Source organism: Vombatus ursinus, unplaced genomic scaffold, assembly GCF_900497805.2.
Source record: "Vombatus ursinus unplaced genomic scaffold, bare-nosed wombat genome assembly UNPS02014786.1, whole genome shotgun sequence".
In the NCBI taxonomy this organism is placed as follows: domain Eukaryota; kingdom Metazoa; phylum Chordata; class Mammalia; order Diprotodontia; family Vombatidae; genus Vombatus; species Vombatus ursinus.
Window position 1 is genome coordinate 49,933,373 of NW_020954564.1, and position 25,034 is coordinate 49,958,406.

Below are 25,034 nucleotides of genomic sequence, written 5' to 3' on the forward strand. Positions count from 1 at the left end.
TCCCACCCTTACTCCTTGCCCCCACGGGTCTCTCTGCCCCGCCCCGTCCCTCCTCTTCCCGCGGCCCCTCCTCCTCTCCCCGCCCCTCCCCGCTGTGTACGTGTATGGTGCAGAAGGGTATGTGAGTGTGGTTATGGGTGGACGTGAGAACAAACGCGTCCGGTCCGCCTTCTCTCTGATAAATCCGACCAGCCCCGCCCCCTCCTCCCTCCCACCCCCACCGCTCTTCTCTCGGCTTCCCGGCCTCCCTCGTTCTCTCCTGCCGGAAGTGCCTGAAAGAGCTTCCGGGTAGGCGCGGGTCTGAGGCAGCGGCGGCGGCGGCTGCTGCTGGGGCGGTTGGAGGTGGGCAGCGGGGCCAAGCTGGGGCCACTTGTCAACGGCTGAGGCGGAGGAGGGCGAGGGAACGGCTGCCACGGGGCGAGGGAGCGATGTAAGAGGCCATCGCCCAGGTGAGGCCCGCTGGTCGGGTCGGGGGACGGGACCCCAAGATCCAGCCCTGCCGAGGCCTGGCCCATCAGGAGTCGGTTGGAAGTTGGCTCAAGGCCCGGCCGGGGGTGGGTGTGGGTGTTGGGACTTGGGCTTGTCCCTGCGCCGGCCTTTGTGGCCGCCACTGCCGCGGACACGGAGCCCAAGGTCCTGGCCGCGCCTGGCCCGGCTCGGCGGGGCTTGTTTGGGGGGAGCGGGGCTGCCGCCCTCCGGTGGGGCAGGGACTAGGTGAACCTGGGGCCCTTAGCGGCCCGAGAGCCTCTTGACTCAGCGGCCCTGACTCACCCGGGCCTTGCGCGGCCTCTGTACACAGGCAGCCCAGGGTGGAGGTGAGAGCGCTGAGGCTTCCATTTGGGGCTGTCACTGATTCGGCGTGTGACCTTGTTCAAGTCACTTAAAATCTCAGCAGCTAAGTTTCATTTATAAAGAAAAAGTAGTTAAGATCGTCTCTGAGGTACCTTACATCCCAAATGTTCGGTGATTTTGTCATTTTGTGTGAGTTGTATTATCGTATGTTAGTGCATGTGTGCAGTGTACTTGCCTGTGAACGATATGTAGCGTTTGTGCCCGTGTGTGTGCAACGTGTGTGTGGACATTTTTCTTAATGGTAGAAGTTGCAGTAGATTTAGAATCAGAAGACTTAAGTTCAGGTCTCACCTCCGCCTATTACTGCCGTATCTGAGCTTGGGCAAATCAATCCTTTTACTTGCTTGGTTCTCAGTTTCCTCATCTGTAAGATAAGAGAGAGTGGCTAGGTGTTCTCCAAGGCCCAACTTTTGCTGCTGTGTATGTAGAGGAATCTCTTCCCACTAATGAAATACATAAAGGGAAAGGGCCAGTTCAGAACTTCTGACCAGGAGAGCTTCATTTCGTGACACAAACTAGCTCTGTAGATACGTAGGATGATAAACTTTGACCTGCAACAGCGCCTGAGAGCTCCACTGGAGAAAGAGCATTGTAGAAGTTACAAAAAAAGAAATCTTTCAGTGACGCATGGGATTTTTCCTACCTGGAATATGTTTCAAGAGGATAGAGGAGATGGGGGTTAAAATGTTATTTATGTTATTATGTACAGCCTGTACATAGTGGAAATCAGTCAATCAACCTTGGACTTGGAATCAGGAGACCTGATCTTGTATTCCAGATCTTCAAAAATATTTTGACCTAAGTTCAGGTCACTTCAGCTCCTCATCTTGGTCAAATGGTAAAATGAATGCTTGCACTAAGCTACTTCATAAGGAGTGTGGTGGAAAAAAGCACTTTGTAAATCTTAAAGCCTTATAGAAATAAATTGGTACTATTCTTTTTTCCTATACAATCATAGATTTGTAAAGAGTCTGAGAGATCATGTATAGAAATTTGAGATTTTAATTTAGTGCTATGCTTTATGTTGATATTTTATGTGGATTTGACTAAAAGGATAAATAATGGCATTATTATTTTAGACATTAATTTTCATTCAGCATATGTACACTAAGTACCTATTGTGTGCTGAACACTTCCTCTGCTGGGAGATGTGCAAAATATAAGTTAGATATGGTCTCTGTCCAGGTAGAGTTTACAGCTTAATAGGCTGATAAAACCCAAATGCTGGTGACTATAAAACACAATGGTACGTAAGGATATTAAATAGACAAAAGGTCTAAAGGAAAAAGTCTTTATGGACAGGGAACATTTTAACATCCAACCAATAGAATACTATTATCCTTCCGCAGAAACTTCCTCTCATAAAGAATAAATACTTTTGAATTTATAGATAGTCTGTGCAATAATAATAACTTCAACTTTTTTTTTTTTAAAGCACATTAAGGCTTACCGAGCACTCTCCTCACAACTGTGTGATATTGGTAATGCCAAGTATTCCTGTCTTCATTGTGCAGATGAAGAAACTCACTGTGTCCTTATATGTAATTCTGAAAATGTATTCCTATAGTGCTTTAAAGTATTACAAGTGTTGGCCTCATAACAACCCTGTGTGATAGGTAGTGCAAGTATAATGATCCCCATTTGACAGATAAGAAAAATGAGTATCAGAGAGATTAAACTGCTTGCCTCAACTATAAACTGTTGCAGCCAAGATTTGTTGATATAAGTCCTCAGATTTTTGACAAATGTCACTGGGTGCAATTAATAACATAGGCGATCTGGAGTGACTTAACCATGGGCTATCAAATTTAACCTCCCTCTCCCCCAATCTTAGTTTCCTCCTCAGTGACATGGAAATGCTACTACTTGCATCATTAACTTCATCCTGGGAAGGTGCTTTGCAAATGATAACGTGTTATATGTAGAACTTTACAACTTGTGTGAACTCAGAGCTGTCCAAAAGTGGAAGATGTTCAGGAGGTATGTTCCCTATGACTGGAAGTCTTCAAGTGGCTGCTAGATAACTTGTAAGAATATTACAGGAGGAACTCGTGTTCAGGTATAGGTTCTAGGAGTGGGGAACCTGCAACCTTGAGGCCATGTGTGGCCCTCTAGGTGTTCAAGTGCAGCCCTTTGACTGAATCCAAACTTCACAGAACAAATCTCCTTAATAAAAGGATTTGTTTTGTAAAACTTGGATCCAGTCAAAAGGCTGCACCCAAGGACCTAGAAGACTACATGTGGCCTTGAGGCTGAAGGCTCCCCATACCAGGTTAGACTGTGTTACTTCCAAGGTTCTTTCCAGATATGAGGTTATGAAAAAGAAATTATCTTATGATTGATAAAACTACAATAACACCTCCATTTTCTTAAAAAGAACCTTTTGAAAGTTTTCTAACTTGCCATCTTAATGACTCAAATGTAGCTTTGCATTTGATAACCCAGACATTAATTTTATTTTATGGTGAAGTTAGTCATTTACTTCATTGAGTGCCTACTACTTACAGGTTTTTTTAAATGGAAATTTTAAAGTATTATAGAATCATAGAATTTCAGAATTGAATGGGACTTCAAAGAAAATCCAATCTAATTTGTACCTGAATAGGAATTCTTTTTATACCCAAAAGTGGTTGGTCATCCAGCCTTTGCTTGAAGACCTCCAGTGAGAGGAAACCCATTCCCACTTGAAGCATTCCTTTTTATTTCTGGACATTTCTAATCGTTAGGAAGTCTTTTCCTTATATCAAGCTTAAATCTTCCTGCAGCTTCCACTTATTGCTCCTAATTCTGCTCTTTGGGATATAGCAGAATAAGTATAATCTATCTTCCAATTCTACAAAATACTTGAAGACCACTGTTGTATCAGTCTGTCAACTTATCCTCATGGCCTGATCTTCAGAACTCTCACCATCAGATTATACTTCTCTGGAAATCCTTAACTCTGTCAACCTTAAAATATGGTAGTAGAACTGAACATGTTACTCCCTATGTGGTATGACCAGGGATTAATACTGCAAGACAGTAACCTCCCTTAGCTAGAAAGATTTTTGTAACTTCCATGGGTAGTAAAAGTCTGCTGCAGTTGCACTTTTTTTATAGATTTTCTATAGATGTGTTTTGTTGATGCCTTTTTTGAACATCATTCATTTCTGAATATACAACTCCTTACCTCTTACTCAGTAAGCTTTCCCTTGTATTAACTATAGATTAATCATAGGGCCTTAAAATGGTAGCTATATACAAGGTGATAGGTCAGGCAGAGCTGGAAAAGTCGCTGGTGTAGTTCAAAAGATACTGAATGCCATCTTATACAGTTAACATTATGTTTTGAGGAGACTTGGCTTCAAACTCATATATGGGATATTTTATATGGACATTTTATTTTGAACAAACTTAGTGTGTACAAAACCAGATCATAAAACAATCATGTGATTCTTTGTTTCACATATTGCATTTAAAATGTGAAATAAAAAATTATTTTACAACTCTAAGTATCATGTTAAATAAGCAAAATGCAATTGCATATTTGTATATAGACAGTATTGTAAACATTTATTAAGAACCTTTATAAGATGTATTTTCACAGCACTTAACTATCAATCAAGACCTCAGTGGACTTAATGCAATTAAAACAAAGCCAAATTCTGCCTATAACTTCGCCTTCCACAGTCTTTTGGGATTCAATGTAAGAATTTTTTCTATGTAGGAAATTTCAGTAAGGCTTTGTTTTTCAACTTTTAAGTTGAAAAATGGACCTTTTATTACCATACTGACATTCAAAATGATTTATTAACCTCCTCAGTTTATACCATGGTGGGGAATAAGTACTTTGTTTTATGTTCTTTAATTTAAACTAGTACTTGCTGTGAGGGAGTTATTCAAAAAGTCTTAATATCAGATGCAGCACCTACAGTATTATATCATTTCCACAAACTTTTTTTGGAATCTTAATTATGTTTATAATGAAACAACGTTTTACTTTATATGCTTTTTAATAGAGTTAAGGATGTTATTTTCTCCATTTTTGTTTTTAGAACTGATGTTCCTGAGTTACATTTTATGTTATGTTTATTTGAGGTAGCTAGCTTGCCCAGTGGCTAGAGCACTGGACCTTTCAGGAAGACCTGAGTTCAAATTCAGCCTCAGATGCTAGCTGTGTGACTCTGGACAAGTCACTCGACCTATCTGCCTCACTTTCTTCATGAGAATAATAATAATGCCTATTTATGAGATAAGGATAAAATAAGATATTTGTAAAGTGCTTTGCTATTTTTTAAAGAGCTATATAAATGTTATCATTATTATTATTTATAACTTTAAAGTTTTATTAGTTTTCTCTTAATGAATTAGGATAAAGAATATTAACAGGGATATGGTCCTGAGAACAAAAGTGTCACTTGAGATTTACAAATAGCATTATCTGGTAATCCTTTACCACTTGAATTTTACAAGCAAAATATTTTGCTGTTGATTTGAAATTCACGTTTGCAAGGATACATAGTTTAAATTTTCTACATTCTGAAAATGTATATATAAAAGCCTAAAATAAATCAAATTTTCTCTTTAGTTTCTCATGCATCACTGTCATTAAGTCCAATCTGAGAGCCGGTACCTAGTGTAGCTCCTCTTACGTAGTCACATATTTAATAGATATGGGTTGAGTTTTAATTTGACAGTTGGAATATAGGACACATTTTTCCTAAATCTTGAAGTTTGGTAACAAAAGACTTATAAAGACAAATACTTCTAAAATAACAATTTGCTCTTAACTGTTTACTATTAAGGTTCAGCTAACCTAAAAAAGATAAGAAAACAAAGAATGGAGCTTTTCATTTTGTGCATTGAATAAAAATTTATAACTAGAAATATGTTTTATGTGTTCTGATAATAGCCAGAGATCTGAAAACAATTTTTAAAAGGATGTAGTTTGTGTTTCACAAAAATACATAGGTAGAAATAGATAATGAAGTGAATATAGGAACATAACAGCACAAGGGTTACTTTTGAATTTTTTCCTTGACTACTTTTTTGCATCTTTAGTATCTTTATTGGTAATAAACATATGATAGATAACACCATTGTCTGTTTCAATGAATTTTATTTGGTAACCAGTCAAACATTTTTATTAGTGATATATGAGGGCCTGTGATCTGTGCTGTTATGTGTGAGATTCTATATGATTAGTAGTGTAATCATATAGAATCTCAGAACTGAAAGGACCTCAAAGTCATTTAGTCCAGCCAGTGTGCCCTTCCATACATAGCATGTTCAGTGATTAATCGCTATTTGACTTCTAGTGATAGGAAACCTGCCACCTGCAGAACCAATCCATTCCACTTTTGGACAGCTCTAGTTGTTAAGAAGTTTTTCCTTGTACGAAGTTGAAATCTCTGAAAATTCCACCAACTGCTTCATATTATGCCCTCTGGGGCTTCAAGAAGCACATTTCCATGAATTATTGAAGTGTTAGCTATGAAGACCACTATCTCAGGGATAGAACTTTACCTGATTTAAGGTAACAAGATGCCAATATGGCATCTACATTTTTCTGTTATTTATATAAAATGGCTTCTGTCTTCTCTTTCAGTCATTAAAGTTATCTATCAAAGTTTGTCCAGAGTCTCAGTCTTTTTGGTTTCAGTCCTAGTCAAGAGGGCCTCTTATAAAATTTATAGTTTAAAGCTAATTAAGGTTTGTGGTAGACTCTTAGACTTTGAACTTAACTGTTACTAGATCCTTTACTGAAGTTCTGTTAAGATGTTTCATTGTGGTATTGAAGTGACTCTGTGTGGTGGTGACCTAGGAGTCTCAATTCCTATGCCAGTGAAGTGCAAGGTCTAGCAGGTTTTACTAAGCTGGAAAAAACTTTATAGGCCCAATGATGGACTGCAATTTTTTTTTTTTTGTCCAAGGACCAGCTTTGCCAAATATCTTTGAAAATATGGCCTCGAGAATGACCATACATATCATCTGTTGAAGCAAAGGAAAGAAATTTGTGGGTCAGTAAGAAGTTTGTCAATTCTGCTTATCTATTACACTGTTGCTTTCTTTAATAGGTCTCATAGAAAGTTATGTTTGTGGGTAAATTTGGAGTGCATAGCTTCAGATATGTGCTTGTGTTTCCTCAACCTAGTGATAAGGTATGCAGTAGGGAGGAGGGACTGTGAGTATTTTAAAGTATGGGTGGGCCAGCTTTGGGGTAGGGAGAGACAGGCAATTGCATTGCACATATTGAACCATTAATGTCTTTTAAAATTTGACAATGGTGAATCACTTCTCTTGGAAACTACTGTTCCAAAGTAATGTATAGATGTATTATGTATAGATAATTCCCAGACTGAATCTCAGCAGTCCCTCTCTACTCTTTCCATTCTGTTTCTTCCCTCTTCTCGCCCTCTCGCATCAAATGTCAGGTCCTCCTCCTTCTATATTTCTGTTAAAGGGTATCACCATTCTCTTCATCACTGAACTAGTCATTTAGACTCCTTTCTGTACCCCCACATTGAATCAGACACCAAGTGTTTTTGACTCTGCCTCTGCAGTATCTCTTATCAGTCCCTTTTCCTTTTAATCCTGCTGCCAACACCTTCATCACCTCTGTATATTTCCATAAGCTTTGCAGGGGACCTTAGGGATTATCTCCTCCTGTTGTTTCATTTTACAAAAGAGGAAACTGAGGTCCAGAGATAGAGCGACTTCCCCAAGGAAATAAGGGGCGGAGTCAGCATTCCAACCTTGAACTTAAGGCTTAAAGTTCAGTACTCTTTTCATCATGTTGTGCTTACTTACTGTCCTGCTAACTCATCAATTCAATTCAGTATGCATGTATTAAGCACCTGTTCTGTGAATGGCACTGTTTTATCATGGGGTTGCAAAGATGAAAAACCATGCAATACCTATCATATCTTTAAGGATCTTTTAATGAGGGTCATGGAAAACTGCCATGTTGTAATTCTTTGTGTAATATAAAGCTAATCCACAGCTGTGGTAAAAAGAAGACATGTGCAAATAGTTTTTGTTCCAGTCAGAATGAGATAAGTGCATAGGAGAGTTTCAACAGAGGTGATAGATTTGAGGATGAGGTAGGATCACTTCTAGCTAGAATAATGAGAATGACATTGTCAAGGGAGAATGTGACACCTGAATTTGACTTTGAAAGAAGAGCATGATTTTGGCTGGCAGGGGTATAGAGGAAATCTTTTAGGCTTGGAGAATGGCTTGGCAAAATCCACAGAGACTGGAGAGAACAAGACAAGATAGTGAGAACAGTTAGCTTAGTTTAGTTGAAATGTACTGTCTGTGAAGGAAGAGTAGTATAAAATGAGACAACAAAAGGTGACTAGATCCAGATTATAGAGGATCTTGAAAGCAAATATAGATTTGATGTAAGGAAAAACTTCCTACCAATTGGGGCTATCCAGAAGTAAAATAGGCTGCCTTTGAAGGAAAGCGGTTTCTTTTTGTCAAGTAAAAGACTGAACTGACCATTTGTAGGCGTTTATTAAATGTCTGGTATGTGCCAGACGCTGTATTAGATGCTGTTGATAAAAAGATAAAAGTGAAATAGTCTGTGCCCTCAAGGAGCTTACAAGGATGCTTTTGGGAGAGACATTATGTGCAAATATACAAATTACCTACAGAGAAGTTTTTTGGGAGAAGCATTAGGAACTCGGGCATTCAGGAAAGACTTCACGTAGAAAGTGTCAATTGAACTAGGTCTTAAAGGAAGACAAGGATCCTGAAAGGTGGAAATGAGGGGCAAATGTGTTCCAGAGGTTGAAGACAATCCAGGCAGAAGCATGGAGATGGGAAATGGAATGTGATAAACGAAAAACATCAAAGTTTCATTTATGAAGAACAATTTAAAGGCCAGTTTGAAAAATGTTGTGAAGATAGAATCAACAGGACTTGTCAACAGATTGGATGTGTGGGGTAGAAGAGAATAAAGAGTTGAGGATGACGCCTAGGTTTCAAGCTTAGATGACTAGGATAGTGGTGTCCTCCAATGTAAGAGGAAAGTTAGAAAGAGTGAATGGCTTGGGAAAGATAATGAATTTCATTTTGGACATGTTGAATTTAAGATGTCTATGGGATGTCCAGTTTGAGATGTTCAATAGCCAGTTGGCAATGTGCATGATCCTTGTAGAGGCATCTAGGTAGTACAGTGGATAGACCCCTGGACTTGAAGTCAAGAAAACCTGAGTTCAAATCCTGCCTCAGACACTTGCTAGTTGTGTGACTCTGGGCAAGTCACCTAATCCCTATCTGTCTCAGTCTCCTCCCAGGGTTGTTGTGAGGATAAAATGAGGTATTTGTAAAGTGCTTAGCAAATTTTTAAAAAGCATTCTATAAAATGTTAGCTATTATTGTTATTATTCTATGTGAGACTAGAGGTTAGTGCTACATAAATAGATCTGAGAATCATTCACATAGAGATGATAATTGAATTATTGGGAGCTGATGAGATCACCAAGCAAAACAGTAGAGAGGGAAAAAAAGAAGGGGACCCACAGACAGAACCTTCTGGGACATCCAAGGTTTGTGAGTGTGACCTGGACAAAGATCTAGCAAAGGAGACTGAGAAGCAATGGTTAGACAGGGAGGAGAACTAAGAGAGAGTAGTGTCATGAAAACCCCAAGAAAAGAGAATATCAAGAAGAAGAGGCTGCAGAGATGTCAGGAAGGATAAGGATTGAGAAAAGATGGACTTAGATTTAGCAAGTAAGAGATTGTTGGTATCTTTGTAGAGAGCAGTTAAGGTCAGAATCCAGATAGCAAAGCGTTAAGAGAGTGAGAGGAGAGTAAATGGAGTTACTGTTGTAGCTAGCTTTCTCAAGGAGTTTAACCACAAAAAGGAAGCAAAATACAAGATGATAGCAGGAACAGATGGATCAAGCAAGGGTCTCTTGAAGATGAAGAGACATGAACTTGTTTGTAGAGAGTAGGGAAGTAGCCACTAGACCAAGAGCGATTAGAGATTAGTGAGCATAAGGAGTCAAGGATGACAGTGGGGTTGCAAACCTTGGTGACTGGAGGGATGGTGGTGCCTTTGACAGAAATAGGGAAGTTTGTTAAGTAGTCAGTTTTGGGAGAAAGATTGGTACTATTTTGCACATCTGGAGTTTGAGAACCTTAGGGAAGATCCAGTTAGAAATGTCTAAGAGGCAGTTGCTGATGTGGGACTGGAACTCCAGAGACTAGATCTATATATGTGTAAGAGAGAATCATTTGCATAGAGATGATAACCTGTGGGAATTTATGAAAAGTTCCCAAGTGAGATAGTGTAGAGAACAAAGAAAAAAAGGGAGCAGGGCAGAACCTTGGGGTATACTTATAATTAGGGTTGGCATATGAAGAATGATCAAGCAAAGGAGATTGGAAATGATTGGTCAAAGAGATAGAAGTAGAACTGAGAGAGATCAACATTGCAAAAACCCAAGGAAGAGAGAACATCCAAGAGGAGAAGGTAGTCATAAGTATCAAGTGCTTCAGAAAGGACAGGATGGATAAGGATGGACAAAAGGCCATTAGGTTTGGTAAGTTAGAGATCATTGGTAACTTTGGAGAACAGTTGAGTGATAAGTTCAGAAGCCAGATTATAAAGGATTGAGGAGTGAGTAAGAAAAGAAGATATTGAGGAATTACTTGAGATAGATTTTGTTTTGTTTTAGGGGTTTGGCTGAGAAAAAATAAGAGAGATATAGGATGATAATTTGAGGGGATTGTCAAGGTTTAGGGAGGTTTTTAAAAAAAATAATGAGTGAGATTTAGGTGTGTTTATAGGCAACAAGGATGGAACTAGAAGATATGGAGACCTTTAAGATTAGAAGGGGAATTATTGTGGGGGCAGTCTGTTAGAGACTATGGGAGGGCATGGGATCAAGGAATCAGAGGGGTTGGCCTTGGTGGGAAAAATAACTTGTTTGTTCTTCATTTTGAAGAGGACCAGTGACATCATGGGGTGATGACTTGTGGGTGAATTTGGATTTAAGTAAGGCAGAATTGCACAAAATCGTCAGCCTCTCTCTTCCAGAGTCATCACAGTTCAGTGGCAAGACAAAAGTCAGGATGACTGATAATGGATGCAGTAGACGACCTTGGTATCTTCTACATCTGACCAACCTCTAATATTCCACAGGGCCTACTTCAGCCACCTTCATGATTGTTAGAGGAAATTGTTCTCATCTGCCCATTCTGCTGAGAGGAGTCTTCACATGCCTGGGGTAGACACCCTGCTAACTCACCAGGGGGTTTTGAGGCTCTTTGGTTGCCCTAAACCTGGTTTAGCCTGTCTGCCTACATGGTTTACTGGGTTATGGCCACTGTATGTGTTATAGCTTCTTGAAGCCATAGGTGAGAGTTGAGTGGCAGGTAGACACTAAAGGTGGATGGGCAGCCCCCAAAAGGGCTAGTCCTCCTTTATTACCCCATAAATCCTGGAAAAAGAGCTAGCTATTCACTGGAGACTGGAGTAAAGGAACAGAGAATGGGGAAATGATATCAGGAAATTGTTAGATGTAGTGAAGAGAGGAAGCCCATGGCAAATGGACTCAGTTTTCTTGTTAAGGGGAGTCCTCAGCTGAGGGAGTGGGTGAGAGGTGGTGGTAATAGAGGCTTGAGGAAAGAAGAGATTTGGGATAACTTGTAGCATTGTGGTGAGTGGGAACAAGAAGCAATTAGGGGAGCAGAGGAGACAGATATCTAGGGGTTTGACAAAGTATGAATAGATAGTCAAGACTATAGGGTATTTTAGAGTTGAATGGGTTAACTAGAGGGTCAGTTTTGGGAAAACAAGAAAGTGAAGCCAGAGCAGTGATGGTAGCCTGGAAATGTACTTAGGAGTGGAGTAATTAGAGTTTATGGTGAAGACAGTGAATATGTTTAGGAGGCATAGGATATAGGAGAGATGGTTTGATAACAGATTGTGATAGGATAAAGGAATTTCAGTTATTGATCATGGAGGTTGAACTCTTGTGGTACTAGCAAGATCAAAGTTGTCGCCATTTTTGTAACTGAGAATGAAGGAATAGCCTATGGGAGCTGAGTGAATTGAGAAATAGAATGATTAGGATCTTTGAGAGATCATTAACATGTATTTTGATGTCCCTTAATATAAGGGCTTCTGGAAGAAGGTAGGAGAATGACTTTGGAGCCAGTAAATAACAAACATCTGGATTTTGATTGGATGACTGGTATCAATAGAGAACCTCAAAGGAGAGTTTGCTGGGTGACTTTGGCACTAGGAGAATCTGGAAGTGTCCATGAGGAGCAAGGAGTGTCTGACTCCCATTTCAGGACCATTATACTGTAAAATATAAGATGACGTGCAACCAGTACTGCAGAGGGTAGACAGGGTTGCAGTGTCAACCAGAAGATGGTAGGAGGAATACAAGAGGAAAAAGGCCAAAAAGGGAGGACAAAGTTTGCTAGTAACAGAACAGCCAGAGCTGAAGTGAGGCATTGGAGGTGGCCAGTTATGAATGGGGTTGAGAGATCAGGAAGTTTGAGTTGACTGTGTATGGGGGCAGGTTGGGGGTTTATTCTTAGGCAGTTAGATATTCATTGTCCTCGGGGCTAGGAGAAATAAGGAAGGATAGGAGTTTAAAGTATGAGTCTAAGCAGGACCATCTCTGATGCCGATGGCAGGTGAGTAGAATGCGCTCTCTCACTCTTACTCGCTCTCTCTCTCAGTTCTGCTTTGCTATCTCAGTGGTTTTACAAGAATCATAGGTCTTAGAGCTGGAAAAATCTTTCATTCAAAGTGAGTCATGGCCCTTTTAATAGTTGGGTCTGTGTAATGTTGGACAAGCCACTTCACCTCCTTAGGCCTTAGTGTTTACATCTCTGTAGTATTGCTTGATCTGAAGGCTCTTCTCAATCATGACTGTCCTCTACCTCATAAATTTTCCTCTTAAAATATGGCAGCCAGAACTGAACACAGTATTTCAGATGATGTCTGACCAGGGCAGTTTGTGGCACTCTCATTTCCAGTTTCCTGGACCCTATAGCTCTCTTAAAGTAGTTCAAAATAATATTAGCATTTTTGATTACTGTATCATACTATTAACTCAGTCACTTGTAATCTACTGAAACCTTTTTGTTTTTCAGATAAACTACTATCTTATACTTGTGATTTGTTCTTAGTAAATTTCATCTTAGTATATTTGGCTCAATGTTCTTTTTGAATCTTGACACTATCATATTGTATATTAGCCATCCCTCTCAGCTTTGTGTCATTTTCAGACTTGACAAGGATACAATTTATTTCTTTATCTAAGTTATTAATAAGGATTTAAAACAACAGAAAACCAAGCATACATAGTTCTCCAGAGTGCTTCACTGGAGAACTCCCACATTGACATCAGGTCATTAATGATAGGTAACTCTTTGGGTCCAGGCACTCACCCAGTTCTGAATTCCTCCAATTACAATGTCCAGTCCATGTTTACTCATCTTTTCTACAAGAATTATATGATACGCTTGGCCAATTACTTTGTCAAAATCTAGATAAAATATATTTGTAGCATTCCTCTCTTCTACCACCTTAGTAAACCTGTCAGAAAAAGGAAATGAAGTTCATTTGACATGACCTGTTCTTGATGAAGCCATATTTGCTCTTTGTGACTGTTGTTTCTTTTCTTATTAACTGTACTTTGAATAATATAGTCAATTCACTGATTATGGTTTGCACTGATTATGGTCTACTCTCATCCCTTTTTTGAAAATTGAGACATATTTGTCATTCCTTAATTCTTTAGATGTCTTTGTACAATTTTTAGAAGCTTTCCTATTAATGCCTCAGCAATTATATAATTCTCTGATTAGCTGTTAGAAAGTAAGCACTGTGAGGGCAGAGACTTTTACATAAATAGATAAAGCATTTATTAAGTGTTTACTATGTCAGGTGCTGTGCTGAGTGTTGGGATATTTTTTTTTTCCTTTTTCTCCTCAGTGCCACGTAGAGTTCCTGGAACATAGTAAGCATTTAATGGTTGTTGAGTTCCCCAAGAATGTAGTTCATCTCGCCTGTGTCTGGATCTCATAAAAGGTAGGTGATTGTTCTCATTATCTCCCTGTTAGCCATTTCTGTTCTCTCTTTTCCAATCTAAAGATCATTCTCTATTGCCAGAGGAAACAGAAACAAAATAAGATTGTGATAGCTCTGCCCTCTCTCCATTTCCTGTTATTGTCCAGACACCCTGAGGAGAGGTTCTTCTCTCTTCCTTTATTGTCTTCCTTTTCCATCTTTGTTATCCTTCTTTTTCCTTGCCAACCTGAGCACATTGTGAGCTGTTGTCCTCCAAAGCATTCCTAAAGGACATACTACTTACATATTTATTCTCCATTATCTGTCCTTGCTTCCAACCTCTCTTGTCTTTCAAAAGTCAACTTGTACATCCATTTTAATCTTTTTAGACATTTCCCCTTTTGCCTCTCTTTTTCTTCATCAGAATTTTTTCTCTTTGTATCTTTGAAATTCCATTATTGAGAATTTGCCATCCCTCCTGGCTTTACTATTCTTAAAGAACTTTTGATTATGAGATCCTACCTATTCTTTTTCTGTGCACTTTTAAATTTGTTCTCCTAGAATGTAGGATGGGAAGACTAATTGGGTAGAGAATGTTATGTTTAGAAATAAAAGTGATATAAAAGTGCCAATACTTTTTTTTAAATAAGAAAAAAAAATCTGGAACACATTAGATTTTGCCTGACTTTTCCTCTGTCATCTATTCTGCAATGGAGTGGTCACTTATCTCTAAGTTAAAACAATCATTTCTACCCCAAGTAGCTAGTTTTTAAAAACTTCTTATGAGAATCAAATCCAGAATAGAAGTTCTCCATTTGGTTCCTTTACCATTTAAAGCATGAAGTTATCAGTAAGGCACATCAGGAAATTTTTAGCTGCTCTGCTTTTGGCAGAGAGAATTATACTAGAAAATTGAAGTCCACCATCATTATTGTATTGTGTCTCAGTGAAGGGCTTTTGATTTGTTTCCTGCATTTCTCATCTCTTTCCTCTTTCTGGCCAGCTGGTCTGGACAGAATATAAGTTTGTGATAATATTCTTTCAGCTTATGCCTCCATTGATGCTCACCCAAAAATGTTTTCCAACTTACTCTTCCAACTTCCCATTCCCTTTCTGGATTTCCTCACATAACTATATATAGCTTCTTAATACACATACAGTGCTACTTGCCCCTTGCCCCTTGCCCCTTGCCTCTTTGTTTGTTCTGTTGCTTTTGAATGAGTTTTTTTTTTTTCCCAGAAAACTCTCTATGCATGGGTCTCATCCCTACCAAGTCTCTTGATAGAGAAGAGTTCAAATTTGCCTCCTTGGTTAGAATTTCTAGTTCACCTTGCTCATTGCTCATACATTGTTCTTTGGTGTGTAGGTATCTTGACCCCATGGGATTTTATTATTTGTTCCTTTCTTGGGTTTTGTGTCCTGTGAATTTCTTGCTGCTGTTTTTTCATTAATTTCAAACATTTATTCAGCACCTGCTATGTCCGGTCAGTCAAATAGCATTTATCAAGTGCATATTTGTGCCAGGCACTGTCCTAAGCATTGAAGATACAAAGAAAAGCAAAAACACAGTCTCTGCCCTCAAGGATGTCACATTCTAATGGGAGAGACAAAATTTAAATAACTGTATACAAGATAAATACAGTGTAAAGGGAAGGTAATCTCCAGAGAGAAGGCACTAGAAAGGGGTAAGGAGAACTGGAAAAGGTTTCTTGCAGAAGGAGAGATTTGAGCTGACTCTTGAAGGAGCTGAAGGTGAGGAGGGAGAGCATTCCAGGAATGAGGGACAGCCAGTGAAAGGCAGAGTTGGGAGATAGAGTATCCTGTGTAATGAATAGGAAGTAGACCAATGATGCTGAATTACAGAATATGTGAAGGGGGAGGTAAAGTATAAGAAGGAAAGTAGGAAGGGCCCTAGTTGTGAAGGGCTTTAAATTCCAAACAGGATTTTATAGGGAGCCACTGGAATTTATTGAGTGGGGAGAGTGGTATATGATATGGTCAGACATGTGCTTTTGGAAAATCACCTTCGCAGCTGAGGGGAGAATAGTCTGAGTGGGGAGATACTTGAGGCAGGGAGATCAACCAGTAGACTATTGTAGTATGAGGGCCTGCACCAGGGTTTTAGTTGTGTGAGTGGGAAGGAGACATGAAGATAGAAAAGGTAAGATCTAAAAATAATAATAATAATAGCTAACATTTATGTAGGGTGCAAGGCGTTGTGGTGCTTTACAATTATTGTCTTTTTTGATCCTCACAACATTCCTGGGAAGTAGGTGCTATTATTATCTTCATTTTATAGATTAGGATACCACGGCAAATAGAAGTTAAATGACTTGTCACACACTGAGTAAGTTATTTGAGGTCAGATTTGAAGTCAAGTTTTCCTGACTCCAGGCCTATTGTTCTATCCACTGTGCCACCTAGTTCCCTCTTAACAACAGATTGCATATGTAGGGTGAATCGGACGTTGATGACACAATGGTTGTGAACCTGGATGACTGTGAGGATGATAGTCTCCTTGTTTTTAATAGAAAAGTTGGGAAGAGCAAAAGGTTTGGGGTGGTAGGGGAGAGGATCATTTTTGTTTTAGACATTGATTTTGACATGCCTACAGGACATCATATTCAAGATATCCAAAAGGTAGATAACAATGTAAGACTAGAGGTCAGGAGAGAAATTAAGGCTTTATATATAAATCTAAAAGTCATTTGTGTTGAGATGATAATTGAACTATGGGAGTTGATGAGATCACCAGGGTGGGAAGGAAAACCAGAAGAGAGCTTAATGTCATGAAGATCTGTGGAGAAGAGGGTGTCTAGGAGAGGCTGGTGATCAGTAGTGTCAAAGGCTACAGAAAGGTCAAGAAGGATGAGGATTGAGAAAAGCCTGACAGTAGTTTTAGTAGAATTATGAGTTCCAGATTGCAGAGAGTTCGGGGAGTGAGTAAAGAGAGAAAGTGGAAGTACAGAATCTAGACAGTTTAAGGACTGAGACGAGAGACATAGGATAGTGTCTAGTAGAGATGTTGGGATCAAGTGAGGGTTTTTTTAAGGATGGGAGGTGGAAAAGGTTCATTTATATACAATACGGAAGCAGTCAGTAGCTGAGAGAAATTGTAGTGAGGATGATAGAGGGGGATGATCAGCCAGAGTGGAGTCAAGGATGTATGAAGGAAAGTTTGCCTTGGCAAGGAAAAAGGTTACCTCTTTGTGAGAGTCAAGTGAAGGAGAAGATAGTGGGGGAAGATGTCCGAGTGATGTGAGATGAGGAAAAGAGGAAAAGACGGAGCCCTTGAAAAATGACCGCAATTCTTTCTGTGAAGTATGAGGTTAAGTCCTTAGCAGAGAGGATGGGGGAGAAGTGCTATGGAAGAAAGACTTGAGGAGGAATGAAAAGGTTTGGAATAGCTGCTGTAGTGTGTGTGTGTGTGATGGGGAGTCAATTAGGAAAATGTAAAAAGATTACCTTACTAAAGCGAAAGCCCAGTTGAGATTATGTAACAAAAATTTGTAGTCAATCCAGGCAAAGTACTAGGGGTACAACAGCAAAATGGAAGCTGTCCCTGACCTTAAAGTGCTTATATTCTTTTAAGGGGCAGCAATTATAAAAGTCAGTACAAAATAAACATATAGTAATTTCCAGGGGAAATGGTAACAGCAACTGAAAGGATTAGTCTAAGCCTCTTGTAAAAAGTGACACTTAAGCTGAGCTGTGAAGGAGGCTAGTAATTCTAGGAGTTGGAAGTGAGGAAGGAGTGATTCCAGGCCTTTACACAGTCAGGGAGAGTGGAGGTGAAATGAGCTGTCTATGGAGCAGTGATGAGTAGGCCTATTTGGCTGGAGTGTTTTTGTAAAGGAGTCTGGAAAAGTAGATTATATTCTTCCCACAAATTGAAGTGTCTATACGTAGCTTGTTGGATATATGTAGACAACCCATTTCTTTATTATTTTAAGGTCCTTTTGACTAGATTTGCAAGATTCAAGGCAAATACAGCTCTCATTAGGTGTCTTCCATCCTTGGCTGGGAGCTTATTGTTTTTCTTCCTCATCAATAAAAGGAGGGAACTGGGCAAAAGGATCTCTTAGTGTACTTCCTTGTGCTTCTGAAGAAAAGGAGCTTTGTTATATTTATCTTTGTAGCTTTCACAATACCTTGTACATAGTAGGTGCTTAATAAATGTTGTGTGGTTGAATGAATAATAGATACAAAAGAAGCCATTAAATTATATAAAATGGGCTTTTTTTTTAACAAATAAATTCATATTTGCCATTCTGCATGGGTCAGGAGTGTGAATGTGGGGGTGTTGGTTTGGTAAGTATCATTATTTGTCTGGGTTGTCAGAAGGAACTATAGGAGAGAGGTCAAGGACTGGATGTTGCTAAATGTACAAACTACATAAAAATGCCACATGTCCAGTTAAGAAAAGTTCAGCTGCTTAATAAAATATTCTGTGACTTAATCTGCTAGCTGCCTCATTGACAGTGTTACTATGAAGAACATGTAGTGTTTAACATTTGAACTAGTTTATTAATCTGGTTCCCAGATATTTTCTTATGAGAGACTTGGAAAAGAATCTTTTCACTCATGATGTTTTCTTAAAGTTTAAAAAAATCTGTATCCACAGACTTTGATTTCATATAACAACTTCTCCTTCTGAAATTAATACTTAAACAATGCAACTACTACCTGAAGAACTAAAGTCTTTTTGCAGTACTTCACTTGACATGAGGATGACCTTGGACTATTGCATAAATTGCTCTGCCTGCAGAGCACACATTTTGGCAAAGCCCTACTAAACTGAAAAAGCCTTCAGTACGTGCCTGGCGATGAACTGCAATTCTGTTGAACTAAGGAGCCATCTGCTAAAGATGTTGGAGGTTATGTGCTCTGTGTCTGTAGAGGGAGTACCCACATCAGTATATGAAATGATGGATCTTTTGAAGTAGTAAAGATGCATACATGTTAAGATGAATAAAACTAGCTTGATTGTTGATTCTACAAATACAAGATTTACCTAACATTGGTAATCATTAATAATTTAGTAAACTAGTATTTTGATGTCTTTTGACAATATGAAATGTATTTCAGATTTTGTCTGTCAGGGGTGTTTATAATATATTATTTATGATAGTGTTATTCTGAATCATTGGGGAAGTTCTGATTTTCTAGTGGAAGCATGTGAAATAGAAATCAAACTTTTGCAGTTCTTAAGGAATCCTGTGGTGCCCACAATACTGAATTTGGCAATTTCCATTTACTTACAATGTAATTCTCAGTAGTTAAGTTGCCTATAAGTTATAGACAAGAAAATGTAATTACTTATATTCATTCATCCTTTGTATAGACTTACTATTTAATATCAATTTTTGATAACTTGTCTAAGGATTGAGTTCATTTAGTAAGGGGCAACTAAATGGAAAAAACACTGGACTAGTAGTCAGCAGTTTTCTGTACTAACTCTTGCTCTGTGACTTTGGGCAAGGAACTTCAGCGGCCTTAATTTCTGGGCTCATTTTCCTTCACTGTAGAATGCAGAGGGGCAGGTGAACTAGATCAGTGAGGATAAAGTCAAATGGAAACAGGGGTCACTAAATTAGTTGTACATAAGTATTCCTGCAGTTGCATATTAACCTAGAAAACAGCATATTGACATTATTATGTTCTATTGTATTATTTATTTTGTAAAATATTTCCCAATTGCATTTTAATTTGTTTCTGGCTACACTCAGGAGGGTCTTTGAGACCTTTGGATTAGATAATCACTAGTGTACCTTTTAGGTCTGATTCATTGGAAAAGGGACAAAATTTTGATGGTCTAGATCATCTGAGCAGTTTGACTTAGGGCAGTCACAGGATAAAAGACTTAATAAAATAATTGGATTTTTATGTAGACTTGGAATTATATCTCTTGAGAGATAATCTAGTTCAACCCCCATATTTTGTAGATTTGTAGCAGATTATGTGATTTTATTTATTGGAATACATTTAAATAATGTATATAGAAGGTGATCTAGAAAAACCAACCCCTTTTGCTTGATGATATTTAAGATCATAGGATTTAGACCTGGTAGAGACTTTAGATATCATCCAGTTCAACCCCTTCATTTTACAGAGGAGGAAACTAGGGCCCAAAAAGGTAAAGTGACTTGCTTGAGATTGTTAGTGTCATTTTTTGTTATTGTTTGCTATGAACTAGAAACATTTACTTTTTTCTCCTTCTCTGTAGTTTGTGCTGTGTGAAATATTTAACATGTTTTCTTTTTGAATTGTCTTCAGAGCTTAATTGCCTAAATACAGTTACCCAAGAGTGATACAGTAAGATTTACTTACTATGTAAACCAAAACCGCTTAGAAGTAAATAAGGTTAGATATATAGGGAGTTACCACAAATGTGTAAGGCTAGGAGCTATTCCTCTACAGAAGACTGTTCAGAGGACCCAAATGGTTTTCAAACTGTTAATGACTATATGTAGTCATACTCCAAAATCACTAAGAAGAGAAATATAAATTACAACAACTCTGATATTTTATTTTAACACTCAGCAAATCAGTAAAGGTGACAAAAGTTGGTAATATTCTGTGTTGAAGAGGCTAAAGGAAGACAGGCACATTAATAAGTCTGTAGTTGGAACTGTGAATTGGTCTAACTCTTCTAGAAAACTGTATGGAATTTTATGATTGGAATGATTAATTTTCTTACCCTTTGACTCATTACTCTCACTACTGTGCACATACCCCAAGAAAATCAAAGACCTAAAGGTCCAATATATTCATAGCATCACTTATTGTGATAGCAAAGAACTGAAAGCAAAGTGGGTACTCATAACATTGGGGAATAGGTGAGCAAACTGTAGTTTATGAATATAATGGAATATTTTTATGCATTAAGAAAGAATAAAAATGAAGGATTCAGAGAAATATGGGAAGATTTATTTGAATTGATGCAAAATGAAGTAAAACCAGAACGTTAATACCCAGCAACCATAGTAATGTAGATGAAAAGAATACTTTAAGGAAGTTGAACTCGATTAATTATAATAGCTGTTCTTAGCCCCAGAGAACCAGTAATGAAATCTTCCTCTTCACAGAGCAGAAGAGGACTTTTGCCACTGTGTAAATTGACAAGTGAGGTCATATCAATTGTTTTTCATTAACTGTTTTTCTTTGTTACAGGGAAGTGTTTGATTCTGAAGGAGGAGTGGGGTAATATGTGCAGAAATGACTGATGTAAAAAACAAAAGGCATCAATAATTTTTTTAAAGTAAAGAAATGAATGAGGATGTCAAAGGGTTTAGCCCTGTACTTGGTTTTCACTGGCCTTCTGTTCTTTTCCTTATAGGATCTAGAATATTAGAAGTTATTTAGTCAACCTTATCCCTTGCATCTGCCAATGAGTACTCTTATTCCTTTGTAGAGAGACTTTAGTGGGTATTAAATCAGGTCCTAGTAAACTTTGCTAAATGGACTCTAGGGATCTAGACCAAGGGATTCCTAAATTTTGCCCTTCTTCCTCTCCAAGCTCTCTCTCATTCTTACTGAAGGGCTGATTCCTTTCTGGGTTATTTTCTATTAGAGAATAAGATATTATTTGTTAGAGAATTAGACCTGTGAGGTCTGTTTCTTAGTATTCTACATCTTCCCTCTCTCCCAGTAGTTACAGGTAAACAGAAGATCCTGGGAAACAACACTAGATGTCTTCCACTATTCCCCAAGGGTGATGTTTATTTTTTGCTCACTGTGACAAGCCTTAGTTCTATCATAGACTATGTGTCAAAATCTATCATACCACACACACACACACACGTCAAGAAGGGAAAAGATAAAAGCTATTGACTCTGGTGGTACTTGGAGGAAGGGTGGTGGTTTTGGTGAAAGGGTTCTTTTTTTTGTGGGAATTGAAGATGATGAGTGAAAAGGAGGTAGAGCAGATTTCTCATTAGCTTGGAATTGTTAATAATTTTTCTTTCTCTTGCAGTACTGAACTAGATTTGTAATGAAATGGAGTCTGGAACAAGTTCTTTTCGAGTGGAATTTCCCGATTTTTCTAGCACCATTTTGCAGAAACTAAACCAGCAGAGACAACAAGGACAATTATGTGATGTTTCCATTGTAGTCCAAGGACACCTTTTCAGGGCTCATAAGGCTGTTCTTGCTGCCAGCTCACCTTACTTTTGTGACCAGGTGCTACTGAAAAACAGCAGAAGAATAGTTTTGCCTGATGTTATGAATCCAAGGGTTTTTGAGAACATCCTTCTCTCTACTTACACAGGACGACTAGTAATGCCTGCTTTAGAAATTGTCAGTTATCTGACAGCAGCCAGTTTCCTCCAGATGTGGCATGTGGTAGACAAATGCACTGAGGTTTTAGAAGGAAATCCTACAGTCCTTTGTCAAAAGCTAAATCATGGCAATGATCATCAGTCACCAAGCAGCAGTAGCTACAATGGCCTAGTTGAAAACTTTGAGCTTGGTTCTGGTGGACACCCAGATTTCCCTAAAACCCAAGAACTGAGAGATGGAGAGAATGAAGAAGAGAGTTCCAAAGATGAATTGTCGTCTCAGCTAACTGAACATGAGTATCTTCCCAGCAACTCCTCAACAGAACATGATAGACTAAGTACTGAAATGACCAGTCAGGATGGTGAAGAAGGGGCCAGTGATAGTGCTGAATATCATTATACAAGGCCCATATATAGCAAGCCCAGCATCATGTCTCACAAACGTTGGATCCATGTGAAGCCAGAAAGATTTGAACAGGACTGTGAAGGTGTTGATGTGCATGCTGCTTATGATGAGCACCAGGTCACTGAATCAATCAATACCATACAGACAGATCACTCTATCCAGTCTTCAGGGGTAGATGAGGACTTTCACATTGGTGAAAAAAAAGTTGAAAATGAGTTTGATGAACAAGCTGATGAAAGTAATTATGATGAGCAAGTTGATTTCTATGGCTCTTCTATGGAGGAGTTTTCTGGAGAAAGAGCAGATGGGAATCTTAGTAGCCACAGACAGGATACTATTATAGCAGCAGGCTATAGTGATAGCATTGAAATGGTGACAGGCATTAAAGAAGAAGCTTCCCACTTGGGGTTCTCAGCTTCTGACAAGCTGTACCCTTGTCAGTGTGGGAAAAGCTTCACTCACAAGAGTCAGAGAGATCGGCATATGAGCATGCATCTTGGTCTTCGGCCTTATGGCTGTGGTGTCTGTGGTAAGAAATTCAAAATGAAACATCACCTTGTTGGCCACATGAAAATTCACACAGGCATAAAGCCATATGAGTGTAATATCTGTGGGAAACGATTTATGTGGCGGGACAGTTTTCACCGGCATGTGACTTCTTGTACCAAGTCATATGAAGCTGCAAAGGCTGAGCAAAATACTACTGATGTTAATTAAAAATAGGACGTGGATTTTTTTTAGCGGTGTGCACAAAAATAAACTATTATAATTATGCAAATTGTGTGCACAGATGATGTGTGGTACTTTCTATTATGAGACTAGCTTAAAAATTGGAGGATATTTCTGAAAGACTGTATGTAAGTAGGCCAATTTTTAAAGTCTAATTTCTAAAGTCATTATGCTTGAGTCCTGCCCTGAGAGTTCAGTCTCTGCTAACCCACCTCTCAGCTAACTTTTCAACCTTCAGGCCAGTTGTGATGTAGGTGGGCCATTTTTGTTTTATTTTGTTTTTAATGTAGCCACCTGCATTTAGAACTGGGCTCAAAATGTGAGGTTTTGGTTTTGGTTTTGGTTTTTAGATACAACTTTTGGTCACTCATAACTTGGTCCTGTTAAAATGTTATTTTGCCTTTATTAATGAAACTTGGAGTAGACGGTCTGAATTTGTTTAGGTTAAATAGCTATCTCACCAAACAAATCCTCTGCTGTGTAAAAAGCTCAAATGATATGGCTCCTCGAAGGAGAAATTAAATAGAATTCTTTTGGTCTAAGTTTTATCTTTTTAAAGGGTATTTTAATTAAAACCATGAAGGAGGATGCAAAGTAGGTAACATTCTAACATGATTCAATAGTAACATGGTACAAGCTTCATTTTTTTTTTGATGATACTACAGTAATGTGTATCAAATTCTTGATATAACCCACACAAGGTTTTATATTTTAGTATATTGAAGTTTAAAAAATTGTATCTAGTTGTGATTCACTAGGTGTAGAACTAGTTACCAGAAATTGGTATTTCTAATTGGCTTGATATTCCAGTTCTTATTCATGTGAGTGACTGGAAGCTACCACTCCAGCAGAGTCCCTAGGTGAGCTCTACATATTGGACCTATTGTAACCCTGATTATAAGTCTTACCTGCTGCTGCTCAGAGTTGTGGGCCGATTGCAGATAGTTGAGCTTTCTAATGAAAATCTGTCACTCGTAGGTAACAGGGAAGAAACAATTACAGATAAACAGATATAATTACAGATTATAGTTAGGAGCCCTTGTGTTTCAGGAGTTGGTTTAATATAGCCTGGTAGCTATGAAGCCACAAAAAACTAGAAACAGAATGCAGCATGAGTAAGGCAGAGAAGAGCTGGTAACAAATTGTTTGGATGGCACATTGTATTCTCTGCTTCATTGTCATCCAACTTGAGCATTGGTACCTGTATAAAAAGGAGGTGGTAGCTCTTTAAAATAAATAGATCCACATTAGCCCATAATGCATATCTTTTTAGAGGACTGGAAAGTATTTTAGAATGGAAAAGGAGAAAAAAAAAACCTGATTTTTAGCAGAGCAGTTTGGAGAGTCAAGCTCCCAAATTATACTGCTGCATAAATTAACAAGTCCACACATCTGTATGTATAGAAAATAAGAAAGTGGCAGTTCTGAGGTTTTTTTTCTCCCTATCAGTCTGATGTATTGGATTGAAGACTGCTTTGTAGAAAAGAAATAAATCATATTCCGAATATATAAGCTCTGTGATATACCTAGATTTCTCATTGGGGTGGGACAGGGTGCTATAATTATACTAACTTCTTTTGACTCACTGGTTGATTGCTTCCAAATTTTAAGTATAAATGTTTTCATTTCATAAGAAAAAATAGCTTTTCCTTGAACTCTTAACTGAAATTTGGTTTAAAAAAATTGGCTTTGCACAAATATGGTTGCCATTGCTGGCAATGGACTTACTCAACCTGCTAAC

At 38.5% G+C, this 25,034-nt stretch overlaps 1 protein-coding gene across 4 annotated transcripts; it reads left to right on the forward strand.

Moving 5' to 3' along the window:
* The first annotated feature begins 367 nt into the window (after window positions 1-367).
* On the forward strand, window positions 368-24,802 carry LOC114047155 (zinc finger and BTB domain-containing protein 43). 4 transcript variants are annotated; one of them, XM_027867923.1, is made up of 4 exons: window positions 368-449; window positions 6,765-6,851; window positions 13,805-13,900; window positions 21,855-24,802. In XM_027867923.1, the coding sequence occupies exon 4, from the start codon at window positions 21,878-21,880 to the stop codon at window positions 23,279-23,281; it is 1,404 nt and encodes a 467-aa protein (XP_027723724.1). In that variant the 5' UTR covers window positions 368-449; window positions 6,765-6,851; window positions 13,805-13,900; window positions 21,855-21,877; the 3' UTR covers window positions 23,282-24,802. The 4 variants fall into 4 exon arrangements, with proteins under 4 accessions (XP_027723724.1, XP_027723723.1, XP_027723726.1 ...); XM_027867922.1 differs by lacking the exon at window positions 6,765-6,851; XM_027867924.1 differs by lacking the exons at window positions 368-449; window positions 6,765-6,851 and adding an exon at window positions 12,478-12,498.
* Window positions 24,803-25,034: the final 232 nt, after the last annotated feature.

Coding starts and splice junctions, on each gene's coding strand:
- LOC114047155 (XM_027867923.1), top strand. CDS start 21,878: ATGGAGTCTGGAACAAGTTCTTTTCGAGTGGAATTTCCCGATTTTTCT.